Source organism: Cebus imitator, unplaced genomic scaffold, assembly GCF_001604975.1.
Source record: "Cebus imitator isolate Cc_AM_T3 unplaced genomic scaffold, Cebus_imitator-1.0 Scaffold553, whole genome shotgun sequence".
NCBI lineage: Eukaryota > Metazoa > Chordata > Mammalia > Primates > Cebidae > Cebus > Cebus imitator.
The window spans coordinates 538,399-554,048 of NW_016107868.1; the positions used below are offsets into that span (position 1 = coordinate 538,399).

General features: G+C 37.9%; 1 protein-coding gene across 10 annotated transcripts in view; it reads right to left on the bottom strand.

Annotated features, from left to right (window-relative positions):
* Positions 1-15,650, bottom strand: part of TUT7 (terminal uridylyl transferase 7) — a 69,579-nt gene that overhangs the window by 31,906 nt on the left and 22,023 nt on the right. For 9 of the 10 annotated variants that reach the window (XM_037733885.1, XM_017515595.2, XM_017515594.2 and 6 more), the window contains exons 11-17: positions 12,989-13,141; positions 10,012-10,192; positions 7,554-8,635; positions 7,007-7,157; positions 4,293-4,379; positions 3,674-3,774; positions 1,929-1,986 (exon numbers count right to left, since the gene is read on the bottom strand). In XM_037733885.1, the coding sequence (XP_037589813.1) occupies positions 1,929-1,986; positions 3,674-3,774; positions 4,293-4,379; positions 7,007-7,157; positions 7,554-8,635; positions 10,012-10,192; positions 12,989-13,141 (1,813 nt within the window). Of the gene's footprint in view, positions 1-1,928; positions 1,987-3,673; positions 3,775-4,292; positions 4,380-7,006; positions 7,158-7,553; positions 8,636-9,034; positions 9,198-10,011; positions 10,193-12,988; positions 13,142-15,650 lie in introns of all 10 variants that reach the window. The other variant, XM_037733886.1, reaches the window with a different exon arrangement.

The following is a 15,650-nucleotide window of genomic DNA, read 5'->3' on the forward strand; positions in this document are numbered from 1 at the left end:
ATTAATAGTCATGGTAACTCAGTACTTTAGTGTCTTTGCACAACCTTCAAAATAAAACACGTGACTTTTAGAGGAGGAATTCCCAAGTTAGGGGAATGTTTATTTCAATGACCAAAGAAAAGTGTATCAATGCACTTCTTTTTTTATATTTTTTTCTGCCTTCTATGAACGAATCAATGTACATTTAAGAAAACGAAGTCCAACCCAATCTCTATATACTTTAGGTTAACTTTTGTTGGGAATAAACCAAAATTAAGATTTTTTTTTCCTCGTGTTATTTAAACAACATGGTAGGTACTTTATTTACTCCTGGAAAAAAAATTCAAAGAAAAAGGGCACTCTAGGTGTGTATGTATGTGTATGTCTAGGTGTGTGTGCACATTCATGCTGTGACTTAAAAGTTTGTTCTTAACTAAAATGTACAAAAGCTTTTCATGGAAAGACCATGGATTTTAAGTTTCCTGAGGACGGGGGCCATATATTGTTCACCCTCATTCTCAGCTCTTGGCACAGAAGTTTGCTGAACTACATTTTAAAGGAAGGTTTTTCAGGCCGGGCACAGTGGCTCACGCCTGTAATCTCAGCACTTTGGGAGGCCAAGGTGGGTGGTCACGAGGTCAAGAGATCGAGAGCATCCTGGCCAACATGGTGGAACCCTGTCTCTACTAAAAATACAAAAAAATTGGCTGGGTGTGGTGGTGCGTGCCTGTAGTCCCAGCTACTCCGGAGGCTGGGGCAGGAGAATTGCTTGAACCAAGGTCGCGCCACTGCACTCCAGTCTGGTGCCTGGTGACTGAGTGAGACTCTGTCTCAAAAAAAAAAAAAGATTTTTCACTGTTAATGGTATCCATAGCTGCCATGACAACAAAAGGGCATGTTAACAGCATTTCAATACTGTCCATGGCTTACAAAATCTATATATTTTATAGCTGTAAATACTCTAGAAATTACCTAGTCTAGTTTTCTCAATTTATCAATGAAAAAAGAGATCAGTCCAGGCATGGTGGCTCACACCTATATTCCCAGCACTTTGGGAGGCCAAGGCAGGAGGATCGCCTTAGCCCAAGAGTTCAGAGACTAGCCTGGATAACCTAGCACGATCCCATTTCTTAAAAAAANAAAAAAAAAAAAAAAAAAGAAAGAAATAGATCACTTCAAGTGAAGGACTTGTTTAGGGTCATATACAGCTTCTTGAGCAGAACAACCAGCAATTCACCCACATGCCCAGTCCAGAGTGCTTTCCTTTCCTGACACTTCACACCATTAGCAACTCCTACACTTTGACTTACATAATACCAATAAAGGAAAATAATTTACAGACTTTCTTGCCTGTCTGGTGTAGGCTTTGTCTTGAAATAAAACTGAGAGGTAGGCAACAATATACCCATAAATTATCACCAATTCCTCAGTCTTTCATACTTAAGCAAATAAGATTTTAAAAAGACATTAATATTACAATTATTCTATAAATGAGCCATTACACTGCTTCATGGCATTAGTAAACTCTAAGTACAATTGGCCCTTCATGTCTGTGGGTCCTGCATCCCCATATTCAACCAAACACAAACCAAAAATATTTGTGGGAAAAAAGCAACTAATAAATAACTAACAATACAACAACAACAAAAAAATACAAATAAAAAATACAGTATAACATCTATTTACATAGCATTTATACTGTATTAGATATTATAATTTAGAGATGACTAAAAGTATATGGAAGGATGTATATAGGTTATATGCAAATACTATGTCATTTTATATAAGGAACTTGAGCATCTAAGGATTTTTTTTAATCTACTGGGGAGGGGAAAGGTGAGGGACGAGGAGTGTGCCTGGAACTAACACCCCATGTATACAGAGGGAAGACTATACAAAACACTAATTAAAAAGTCAAAAATATTTTTAGAAAAAGTTTACAGAGGTACCTGAATGTTTTCTGAGGACTCGTGCTAATTCTTCAATAGTTCTGACACAGTCTAATCCCTGCAACAAAGAAGGTACAAAGAACTTAATAAAAACTGGAAGACAGGTTCTGAAACTGGCTATAGTTTCCTTTACCTTCAGAAATAATGAAATTAATTTCAAGTCAGCTTCTCTGTATATTTTGCCTTTCTAGTTGAGTATCAGAGTCAGTATTCACAGGAAATATCCTGAGGGTACAAAAACCACTGAACACCCAATACATTCTAATTGTTTTTGGGTATGCAACAAAGGCTAATATCAGTCATGAAGGCTATGGACCCAGGCCTTCCAAAAAAGTCTGAACCATAGTGAGGACCTTCATTTCTTCCCCTCCACATAATTATATCACTCAGAAGTACCCCATGTCCCAGAATATATAAGAGGAGGCTTCTGTGCTCCAGCGTATTTATTCTAAGTAGAGCTTCATTATAGTTTAGGAGTTGATGAATTGCGGTGGTGAGTAATTAAGCTCAAATTATTTCCTGAGAGGACTAGCCAGAATTATAATGTGTAAAACTAAAGTCATACAGCAAATATGAATAGTATTTCAAATAAATTATTCTTAAAAACATTTGGGCTGACTCCAGCAACACAGGCCTGTATGATGGTTATAAAAATCCCAGAACAAATTTGGAATGTTATTTTAGAAATGCCCTCAAAAAGAGTTTATAAGCCAAGTAAAAAAAATAAATAAATAAACGTTGAGGATGTATGATAGGGTCATTCCATATGTTGAGCCAATCTTGCTAATATACTTTATTCAAATTCAGGCTAGATCACTTTTGACTATTTTCCCAAATCAGGTATATCCTCAATATATAAAGACTTGAAACTAAGAAAAGGTACAAAAAGGTCTTCAGCAACAGCAGCATCATTCTTGTAGATATCTAGCATTTGGATTGCTGTCAAGATTTCAAAGGAATAGGGACTCAGCACTTCCCAGACTTTATACCTTTATATGGTATTTTATATTTTATAAATGCCTTCAGATATCCCAGGGACTGGCAAGCTTGTTTTCCTTTGCGCGCCATATGGTCTCTTACAACCACTAAACTCTGTGCTTACAGAGTGAAAGCAGCCATAGGCATTACATAAGTGAGTAGGTATGATTCTGTTCCAATACAACTTTATTTACAAAAACAGGCAGTGGGGGGTTGAATTTAGCCCAAAGGCCATTGTTCGCTGACTCCTGACATACATGATCCATGATAATGTGTACAAAAAATCACTGGAGGCAGGACGAACAGGTATTAAACTTTATTGATTATTTACCAAAGACCACATGTTTAGTTATTGATGAAACCAAGTTTGTTTCAAATCCAGTCTCTGGACTATAAGGTTAGTACTCTTAACATTTACCACACTGCCCATCTGGTAAAAAACTTTACAGATAACCTTATGTGGGTGTGTGATCGAAGTTGGCACAGTAGCCAATGAGACACTGGAGAGGCTGGTTTAGCTATGCAGAATTCCCAGGCATTACTTTCCAATCCACTTTTTGCTACAGGGTGAAAGTATAAGCTTTCTACTCCTCACATTCCTCACAACCTTTCTAAGCTATTTAATGTGTTTGGCCAGAGACTGTGCCAAACAGTACACTCCATTGGGTATGCCCTGATAAATTTGGAAAATACCAAGCTGTAATGTCAGTCTAGATTGGTCAAATCATACTGCCACAGCAAATGGAAGTTTTATGTGGTCACTGTACCTCAGCAGTTTCAAGTCCATTAATTGTCATACAGACGTCAAGGTCACTCTGTTTGAACCCAAATCCATTTTTGGAGGAGCCAAACAGGCTCAATTTAGTTCCTGTTAGGGATATATGAAAAGTAATAACTAATTACCTGAGTACATTTAATTTTTGATCAAAATGGCCCTCTCATGAAGCAAAAATACCCAGTTGTTTATCCTATATTAATCTCATACTTATGTTCTCTGATTAACTGGTCATTTATTCTAAAATCTTTTTCTCAAAGTTTCCTTTACATATAAGCTGTATATGGCAACAAAGATTACCAGTGCTACTTTATTCTCAAATGCAAAGACATTTCAAGGAAAATGTTAGATCACCTCAATACATTTAATAATGCAAGCTTAATTTTGACTTTAAACATAGTATTACATGAAATTCATTTACGGCACTTGCTAGAATAAACCCTACACTATTTCTGTTGGTAAACGAGGATTGGGCAGACCAAGGACCATCCTGGGTATATTGCAAAACAATGGAAACCTTGATTCTTACAATCTGCGTGCTTATAACACATGAACTGTTTTGGAAGAAAGGTCACACAACTTTTCTTAAAAATAAAAAACAAATAATTTACCTGGAAAGTCCTGTCTTATGAAACTTTCTAGGTTTTGCCGAATATGTTCACGAGCCTGATCTTCTATAATTGTTGGAGAAAAATCCTCTGTTAAAAATAAATAGACATAATAAGAAAATAAGACTGTTGACACTCCAATTTTTAGAAAATAAAACTTATAAACTTAAATTCAAAAATTCCTAAATTATTGTGTCTTCTCATTAGACAGCATTAACAAGGTAAACTTTTAAAATTTATTTTTGAGACAAGGTCTGGCCCTGTTGGCCAGGCTGTAGTACGGTGGTGCAATCTTAACTTACTGCAGCCTCTGCCTCCTAGGCTCAAGCCATCCTTCCACCTCAGCCTCCCCAGTAGCTGGGACTACAGGCATGTACCACCATGCCTGGCTAATTTTTGTAACAGCAATGTAAAATTTAAAATGTCCTTTTTTAAGAGTCTAAGAAGTGCTCTTGAAATGGAAAATAATTTGAACAGGGGGTCTGCACTTGCGTTTCCCGAAAGACACCAGCATTACAGAAAGGGCCTTCAGGGATCACCACCCCACAACAGTGTGAATTTAAAAGTTTGTGAGCTTTGCATGTATTTTTTTCCCTAAGGAGAACCTAGTTTTTTTTTCATAGCTCATAATATCCAAAAAATGTTTCAAAAATAAAAGCACTGGTTAAGAACATGTGCCTTCTGGCACAGATGAACACCTTATGATAAAGCCATGTGAAACAACTTCCTTTATTTTAAGCAGCTGAACATCTCTCCTTTAAATGTTTTCTTTTTGTAAAACTGCAAGTCTCTCTACACCAATGCTTCCCCAAACTCGAGTTCCTAAAGGGTTGTCACGTAGGCTATTATTTAGTGTTACTTGAAAAGTATTCTATGTTCAAATTTTAGAAATAATATTTCTCAGATACCTTTATTATGCTAATATGCCCTGGAAATCTCTAAAGGAGATTGACTGTCCCTAAGAGAGAAGGGAGTGTATAGCATTATTCCCCACTTGGCCCGGGTATACTTTTGGTGATGAAATATTATTAACTGCATCTAGGAAAAACATTTCAAAGGATACCATTTGGGAATTGTTAGTACTCTAGTTTAAGACTTAAAAGACCCTCAGCAAGGCAACTTTCGGCCCCTCACAGAAACAGTACTTTGAAATTTATATTAAGATTTTACCCTCTCACAACCATTTTGGAAAAATTATGAACTGAGACTCTTCAGAAAATATCTTTTTTCTGGAAGAAAATGTCCCTCCCTTACTCTCATACTTACTTTGTAACCTGGCTTATAACAGTCCATCCATTTTTGTAGCAAACTTTTCAAAAACAGTTATATAACCTGGACCCATCTTTCTGGGGCCTGGATCTGCTTACACAGCAGGAAGGATAACACCACCAACCTTTACATAGCCCAGCTGGCCATGAAAGTGTGTTCAGGCTTCAAGTAACTCAAATTTTAATTTTTGGTTGGGCACGTTGGCTCACACCTATAATCCCAGTACTTTGGGACGTCAAGGCGAGTGAATCACTGGAGGTCAGGAGTTTGAGACTAGCCTGGCCAACATGGTAAAACCCCGTCTCTACTAAAAATGCAAAAANAAAAAAAAAAAAAAAAAAAAAAAATTAGCCTGACATGATGGTGCATGACTGTAATCCCAGCTACTCAGGAGGCGGAGGCAGGATTGCTTGAACCCAGGAGGGGAGGTTGCAATGAGCTGAGATCACACCGCTGCACTCCAGCCTGGGTGACAGAGCTAGACTTTGTCGCACACAAAAAAATCTTTCTTGGCAGAGTAATGGAAAATTGAAATGGGGAAAGATATTAATACTAAGCTTTAAAAAGAAACCTGCTGGCCAGGTGCGGTGGCTCAAGCCTGTAATCCCAGCTCTTTAGGAGACTGAGCTGGGTGAAACACTCGAGGTCAGGAGTTCGAGACCAGCTTGGCCAATATGATGAAACCCCATACCTACAAAAAATACAAGAACTAGTTGGGTGTGGTGATGCATGCCTCTAATACCAGCTACTCAGATGGCTGAAGCAGAAAAATTGCTTGAACCCAGGAGTTACAGGCTGTGATGAGCTGATACCCCGCTACTGCATTCCAGCCTGGGGGACAGAGTAAGACCCTGTCTCCCCACCAACCTCTAAAAAATGAAACCTGCTATGATTGGTATATACCTTGATGCAACAACTATGCTGTTAAGAAAAGGAAGTACAAAAGACACTTGGCATTAAAAGAAAAACAATTGGGAACACAAGGATGGGAACACAAGGAAACTGTATCGCTACAAATAATTAAAAAATCAGTCAGAAAAAAGAAAAAAAAAAAAATCAGTCAGGCATAGTGGCATACACCTGTGCTCCCAGCTGTTTCGGAGGCTGAGGTGAGAGGATTACTTTAGTCTGGGGAGGTTGAGGCTGCAGTGGCTTATGATTGTTCTGCTACACTTCAGCCTGGGTGACACAGTGAGATCCTGTCTCAAAAAATTTAAAAAAAAATTTTTTTTTTAAATAAAAAAGACCCTCTCTGCTTCTCTCCTCATCTTTCTTTGACATCTGTTGAGTGTCGCAAATGGAACAGACATGACATGGCACACTGTGGATACAAACGAGAATGGAATAGACTTGTTCCTTAATGTTTAGAGAGCTAATAGTGATTCTAATGACTCGAGTAAATGTCAATTTAGTATTCTGACAAATCAAAAGAAATGTGAATAACTTACTATAACACTGGATACAAACTTGATCTAAGATATTTAAAAACTTGGGTGTTAATGGTGGCAGAGGTTCTAGATGGATTCTTTTGAAGTCTTCAGGACAGTCCTTCTTTAGATGACCCTCTCGTTTGCATAAGCTGCACACCACCATAGGAGACTGCAGGAATATGGCAAAGCAAAACAAGACTTAACACTTTATTTGCCAAATAAAGGAGTCTGGAATCATTTTTTAAAAGTACATAGTCTCCTATTCAGTTTCCAAAGGAAACAAAAATATAACATGCATCCATTCAAATGATCTGAGAAATGGGGACATCCTAGGTATTCTTAGGAGAACAAAGTAGTTATTTTCACTACTCATAGCCTTCCCTTCCTCTGCTAATTCCCATGAGTCTTAAGGAGGAAAGTGGACCAAGCAGTCGTATCAGAATGAAAGGCCAACTTGTTAAACACTACCAAACTAGGAAAACTCCTAGTATATAAAAATTGAAATTACATGCATTCAAATTGCTTAAAATCTCCTAGTTCTATGTCTAGTAGTGGTACTGATTACCTTGCCTTTGGTGAAGATAAGTTTACTGAATTCATAAAAAAAATCAGACTGATCCACAGGTGAATTTTCTTCACACACATTTTCTTCCTTAAGACTTATTTTGTTAAGTTCCACTAGCAGAGCTCCATCTACATGTTTCCCACAATCTTTCACATCTTCATACTTAGCAGGCTCGCCTAACTCATAATCCTCTTCAGATAGGGCATCCTCATCCCCTGACCCAGTGTACGTGTTGTCTAACTCATCTTCGTTAGCCATGCCATCTTCATCTTCCCTTTGGTTAATGGTGAGCCTAGGTTCTTCTTCCTCCTCTTCTTCATCCTCCTCCTCCTCTTCATCAGAGGGAATCATTTCTGATGCCTGGCCCTGTACTGAGTAGGTAAAGTGGTTTAGAGAGTCTTCTAGTTCCTCAGTACCTTCTATACTTTCTCCATCAAGATCAACTTTGTCATTTAAAGTAGCAAGTCCATCACACTCTTTAGCTGTGGGATTTTGGAAGCCTTCTAAATCCAAAGGGCTGTCTGACTCATTATTACATGTGCTGCCACAGATGACACGCTCCCCATGTTTCTGATCAACAGTAAACAGATGCTTGCCCTTCCTTCCAATTTTCTCTTTCTCATTTTTCCTTCCTGTTTCTTGATGGTGTACTTTATCAACCTCGTAATCATCACAGTTAACATTTGCCTGGATACAGTCTGAGTTTTCGGGGTGGACATTGATGTGTTCATTTCCCATTTCTTCTGTTGGTGGGATTCCGAAGCCGTCAGCAGTCTCCTTAAGAGTAACTGGCTGTACCTTACAGGTATTTGCAGCTGAACTGGCAGCACCAGGACCTTGAGACAAAACTGAGTTTTTGAGTTTATCATCTTTTGCTTGTATATCTGGATTATGATTTACTACTTCTTTAGAATGTTGTGAAATACATGTTACTGCATTCAGGGGCTTTGGAAGGCTGGATTTTGTAATTTTGTGTGGAAGAGCAAAATACTTGTATGTTGTCCTTAAACAATGAAGTATATATTCAAATACAGGTTGACTATTTAGGGTCCTTGCCACATTTCTTTTAACAGAATAGGGATCTGTAATAAAAAAAAAAGAAAGAAAAAAATCCATGTCTTCATATACTACATTTCATGTTTTAAAAATTAGCCTCCTGCAGCTAAAAACAGACAACAAACAACAGTAAAATTTATCTTTTACTTTATAGGCTTTAAAAAAAAAAAACTGGGGGTGGAAAGTAAGAAAATAGAGTTTAAGAACAAAAAGCAGTATTTTCTGAAACATCTACTCTATGAAGGGAACCCATTCTGTTCAGAACCAGTACCCCTTCTCCCTATTGTGCTCTGTGACTGTGGAGGTAGAAAAGATGTTATCAGCATGGCTCTCAGGCCCTCGGGAAGGAAGATCTTCCCACCAGGCTCTGCTGCTGAGTGCTCTGCCTCCCCACTCAGCCAGGCCCTGCGGTTTATCGAGCTTACCTCCACTCTTCTGCCCTGGGAAGCCCCATCACTGAATTGGCTGGACTGAATTTCAGGGGCGAGAGGGAGGCACCAGGAGGAGACACCACTTCTCTCAATCTTTTCTCCTCCCCTAGAACTCCAGCAGGTTAGGCAATTGGCCAGAAGAGCTGAGCCAGAGAAACTGCAGGGGAGGGTTTAAAAATGTGAGATCCCCATGACTGCACACAGAATTTATGCAAAATGCAAAAAACCCTCTTATGCAACATAAAGCTTGAAAAAAAATCAAGCAAAAATAAGAGAATTCCATTTAGGAGGTTCTTTAAATTATTTAAAGGAGGAGAATTAAGATTTCTAGAGGGGCTTCAACCTCCTGACTTTGCAAAGCTGAGAAGATCTAGTCCATTTAATGATGTCTACAGGGCACATCAGTGTATCTTTGATAAAGTGATTTCAGTTAAATGAGCCTTCACTAAAAATGTGTTTTTATGAATTAAGTTCTAAATGTTACTGCAGATACGTCAAAAACAACTACTCATTCTCTCTACTGGAGAGGAATCCAGTGGAGAATGACATTTTTGACGAGAAAATCGTCCTCATCTTTGCAAAACTAAACAACTTCAACAATTGACAAAAGGACTGCATTTAACGGTAAAGAGGAAAGGGGGATTTACACATCACTTTGAAAAACATATTTTAGGCATTTAAGTGGTTAAGCAATCTACAAAGAAAGCAAGGACTCAGCCAGCCAATATTCAAGTTTTTATACTTTAAAAACCCAGGGTGAACAGTTTGATTCCTTGAAATGACCCACTGTAACACATGCAAGATTCTAACTATTTATTTCCCTTTGAGGGCAGGCATACCTTACTTGTAGGAGCTGAAAAGAGACTGAAATAAAAAGCATGCTATTAGACTGGTACCAAAAAAAAAAAAAAAAAAAAAAAAAAAAAAGTGGGGGTGGTGGGAGGGAATTAAAGATAAACACTTTGAGATACCTTCAATGGCAATGCGCTTCTTGGGCCAGTCCTTCAATTCCCGAGATACCAATTCTTTGACACGAATACTTATCACTAAATCAGCCAAATTAAATTCTAAAGCATAGAATCGAAGCAATTCCACCCAGAGCTGCCCAACTGGTACTGAAGGCTGGTGTTTCATATCCAATATTAATGACACCTATTAATAGCAAAGAGAAATATACAGGTTATTTCTGATGTAAGCATAATCTGGAAAATTAAAGATCATTCAAACATCAAATTTAAAAAATCTGGAAAACCTTAGCAAAGATATAAACCTGACAATGCATCTAGATAAATCAATTCTAACTTCTATTTTGTTTGTAGTAAAATAGCATTACTTCACTGCACTATTAGGATTAGAATATGCTATAATCCAGTCATTACCACAGGAATAGACAGGTTCAATTTTATTTAACCAGACAGCGCTCCTAATTTTGAACTGTTAATAACAGGTGGAGAGGACTGTGCATGGGTTGCTAATATTCTCAGCACTGAACTCTTCCTGTTACTGCTGCTGGAGGCACCTTTATAGTCACAGACACACAAAAATGGACAATAGCTAAAGGCATAGAGAAAAAGGAAAAACACTCCTCTCACTGCCCTGGGAAGCTGTATAAGCACACTGACTCTGTCAGTGGCAAATGATTTTAAAGTCAAATAACTCTTGCCATCAGAAATTGACACTAGTTTTATACTTATAGACTTCTGATACCTCGGAACATAATTGCGTTGTAATATATTAGAAAATACGTATTACTTAGGATAGGGGAAAATATGGGCCCAAATAGATTCTGCCACGTCATAGTTCTTAATTGCTCTGTGACTTAGCTTCTTCATTCTCAGACTGGTAGCACAGCACAGTGGCTAAGAAGATTGGTTTTGGAATTGGGACAATCTTAGATTTGAAATCCAAACTCTGCCATGTACTAGCCGTGTATGAGCCGGGTCAAAGTCTATAATCTGTCTAAGCTTGGGTTTCCTCATCTGAAAAATGGGGATAACAGTACCCACCTCATAGGGTTGTTGGGAGGACTGAATGAGATAGTGTCTGTAAAGTGCTTAGCACAGTGCCTGGCACACAGTGTTCAAAAAATGGTCGCTATCATTATCTGCAGAGTAGGGATGATACCACCTATAACACAGGATAGTGATGAGGATTAAATCAGAAACAAGGGAAATCATCTGGCAAACTTGGTTGCTCTCTGTATTTTTTCACGTAGGTATAGCCTTTTTAAGTTCAAAAAAATCCATATATCACTGAAACACAATGTCACAACTGTAAGATGCTCTCAAGAGGTAATCTAGCCCAACTTCTGTATGTTACAAAAGAAGAAACTGAAGCCCCACAAGTTTCCATGGCTTGTCAGAAGGTTGCACTGCCAGCAGTGGCTGAATGAGAACAATGTTTCAATGTCTCCTGATCTCAGTACACTGCACACCAAATGCAACCTCATAATGTCTGCAGTTCACTTTATTTCAGAAGTGGCAGCATGATTAACCTTTCCAAATAACATAAAAATGTAAAAATAAAGCGTTAACTGGATTTACAGCAATAGCTTTTCCTATAATTCACATTGAAAAAAGTAATTTCCTCTAAGGTGCACAAATTTGTCTTCAATCATACTTTATTATATTAAGCTTCAAAACCAGTGGTATATTTTTCTCAACCACAAAGGTTCTGTCAAGTAATATAAAGTCACATGGTGGCTTTACAAAGCAGAATTGATTAAAAATGCAAGTTGTCTAGGTCCCAAACACTATAGTTTGAGGACACAAAAAAATATCCCAGAAATTGTAAGTGTAACATTTTACCTCTTCATCCATAACATTATTACAAAGGATTTTTAAGCATCTCACTGAAATGACTTGATAATACCATAACATGAAACTGGAGAGACCTTTGAAATATCTAGACTACAGGTACTTAAGCTGGTTTCCTTTAAAGCAGAAACATTTTCTTTTTCAAATAAGAATAGCAGCTAACATTTACTGAGTGCTCACCACATGCTTGGCACTGGGTTAAGCATTCTGTAAGTGACCCTATGAGAGGGTACCAATATTATCCCCATGAGTAGGGAGGAAACTGGTGCTTGGGAAAGGCTAAGTCACTTGCCCAAGGATACACAGCTGGGAAGTGGGAGAGCTGGGATACAAACTCACATATTCTGGCTCCACAGTCTATACTTTTATTCACTACAGAAACTCCAAATAGGAAACAGATAAAAGTGGTTCTGGTGGCAGCAGGGGTAGGGTGGTACCACCACTCTCCTCTTCCTCCCAGTGTTCAAGAATTCTAGAAACCACAACTGGAAAATCTGTGATTCACCACTAACTCCTCATTTTAGGCATGAGTAAAACATGAACTGGAGGAGTGACATGACTTGTTTGTATAGAGCTGGGATTCGAATCCAAGAATTCTATAGATATTATTGTCATTTTACCCCATTTAATGGGAAGATCAGGGGCCTTTCACCTATTTGGGAGAGAATCTTATTCTTATTACTAGGATAATGACATTGCAGAGATCTTCGTTTGAAATTCTAATGGATATAAATTCCCCTGCCCACCTCCAACAGTATGGGACCAGTACATTAAATCATATAAGCATTCACTGTTATTTTAGTAACTGAAAGTTAGTTAACCTTTCATACATTTAAACCTCATAATACCAACTAAGACTAAGCTCTTTGAGCATAGATAAGGATTTACCTTTGAATTCTGAGTCTCTTTCAAAGGACCCAGCACAAAGAAACTACATATATAACTGCAGATTTAGTGATCTAATTTTTTTTAACTTTTCTCATTATTTGTCTTTTCAAGGTACTAAATAGACTGGCAAATGAAAGAGCCGTGAAATAGTAAAGATAGTTAAGGAAAGAAGACAAGACTAATTAACCCACAAACTTCACAACTGACAACTGAAATTGACAACCAGAAACAAAAGAGAACAGACCTGTCCCCTTTTAATCGGCATTTCTCTTGGTGCCTCTTCTTTTGATGAGTCTGTGTCTCCTGCAGCACTGTCACTATATTCCCAGATCACAACATCTTTTTCAATGCCTTTAAGGTTGAAATTCCCTAGTTTGCTTAGTGAGAATCCTTCAATCTAGGAAAAATCAGACACATACTAAAATAAGATAAAGTAATTTTATATCAAACATGGCCTACTAATCTTGGAAGAAATGGAAAAGCATACTTGTAGTTCATTGAAAATACAAAAGATATAATTTATGGAATATCACAGAGACATCTATAAATTTAAAAATATTTTTACAAGTAAAAAAACAAGGTTTTGATTTGCAGAAACAATGGTGACTTTGTGAAATAATTGTTCAGTAAATATTCTAAGAGTAGGCAAAGTGGCCTAGTGGCTGAGGTCATGGGTTCTGAAGTAAAACTGCCTGGTCTCAAATCTCAGCTCCTTTGTATACTAGCTGTACAACCTTGGGTAAGGTACTTAACTCTCTGTAGGCCTCAGGTTCCTTTAAAAAGGGATAACACTAGGACTTCCTCCATGGGATGGTTATGATACGAAAAAATGACCATAAGGCACTCAGAGAGAGACAGTACCTGCTTGTAGCATAAAGCACATAGTAGCTGCTTAATAAATATAAGACAACTATATTGTTAGAAAATGAAATTTAAAAACTAGATCCAACTAATTAGAAAATAATTTTAAATATCATTAATTCTGATTATGCTGGACATTTCCAAAATAAATTTTATGTGCTATTAATGAATTTTAATGCAAAAGAAAATGGTCTGGCTGAAAAGGCTTGCGAAATAAACAGAGCCGAACAGGTTTTTTCATTGTATAATGAGATTTAATCTCAGCCTTTAAAACAGGTAAATGAACAAAGTAATACGGGATGAGGAATGAAGTACAGATGTGGCCTCACATTTCCCAAATGTATTTTTATACTAAATGGACTACTTCATTGGTTTAGAAGAGAGTGATCCTTCCAAAATGTTAAGACATCATGTCACTTTCCTGTTCATAGTGGTTTCCTTCTCACTCTAGATGAAATGCAGTCCTTTCCAGGGCCTGCATAACCTGGCCCTTTTTTACTTCTCTGATCCTTCTTCTATCTTCGTGGCTCAGAGATGACACCTGGTATTCCCTTGCTTAAAATGCTCTTCTCCCTAACAAAGTGAGGGAGGATATGGCTCACTTTATTCTTCCTCACTTTATTTAGTGCTGCTCAAATGTTTTCTCTAAGGAGCTCCCCATTTATCATTCTCTGTCCTCCTTATCCTGGTTTATTTTTCCTCAGAGAAATTACTACCACTGCATATGTATTTATTAGTCTCTTGCCCCTATTGGATGTACAAATTTGAGGAGGCAAGAATTGTGTTTTGTTCGCCACTTCTTTTTTTCTTTCTTTCTTTTTTTTTTCCCTGAGATGGTCTCACTCTGTTGCCCAGGCTGGAGCGCAGTGGAGCAATCTTGGCTCACTGCAACCTCCACCTCCCACGTTGAAGTGATTCTCCTGCCTCAGTAGCTGGGATTACAGGTGCCTGCCACCATGCCCAGCTAATTTTTGTATTTTTTTTTTTTTTTTTTTTTTTTTTTTTTTTTTTTTTTTTAGTAGAGATGGGGTTTCACCATGTTGGCCAGGCTGGTCTCGAACTCCTGACCTAAAGTGATCCACCTGCCTTGGCCTCCCAAAGTGCTGGGATTACAGGTATGAGCCACTGCCCCCGGGCCCTGTTTACTACTTCTAACCCTAACAACCAGAATAGTGCCTGGCCATGGTAACTGCTCAGTAAAGAGTTGCTGACAGACTGAACTAGTCTTCCACAGAAAACACTTTGGAAAATATTAGGCGTGGTGACTGTTTCTTAATTGGATGTATGTATTCAATATTTTTCTCAACTGGGTAGATTGCCTTTTTGTTTAGGTAGTGATGTTTTCTGAAGAGCTGCAGTTTTAGAATTCAACAAAGTTTGATTTCTTATGTTTTTCTTTATTGATACGGTTTATGCTTTAGTATTTTAAGAAATCCTTGCTGCAAAGGTTTTTTCCTAAGTTTTCTTCTGGGAGTTTCAGAGTTTTTAACTTTTACATGTAGGTCTTTGACCTATTTTGATTTCCAGCTTTTTGAAGTAGACCTTTAGGTCACTGATTTTAGACCTTTCTCTTTGAATTTAAGCATTTAAATCTAAAACTTTCCCTATGCACACTATTTTAGCTACATCTGACAAATTTTATACATTTTTTTTTTTTTTTTTTTGAGATGGGGTCTTGCTCTGTTGTCTAGACTGGAGTGCAGTGGTGTGATCATAGCTCACTGCAGCCTCTACCTCCTCGGCTCAAGCAGTCCTCTCACTTCAGCCTCTTGAGTAGCTGGGACTAGGGTGTATGCCACTATGCTAAGATATATTTTTCTTATTATTTAGTTCAAAATATGTTCTAATTTCCCATTTGAATTCCCCTTTAATCCATGGAATCCTTTCAAATGTACTATGACTTCTTTTGAGAACCAGCATAGGCCAGGTGTGGTGGCTCATGCCTATAATCCTAGCACTCTGGGAGGCCGAGACAGAAGGATCACTTGAGCTCAGGAGTTTGAGACCAGCCTGGGCAACACAGTGAGACCTTGTCTTTTAAATTA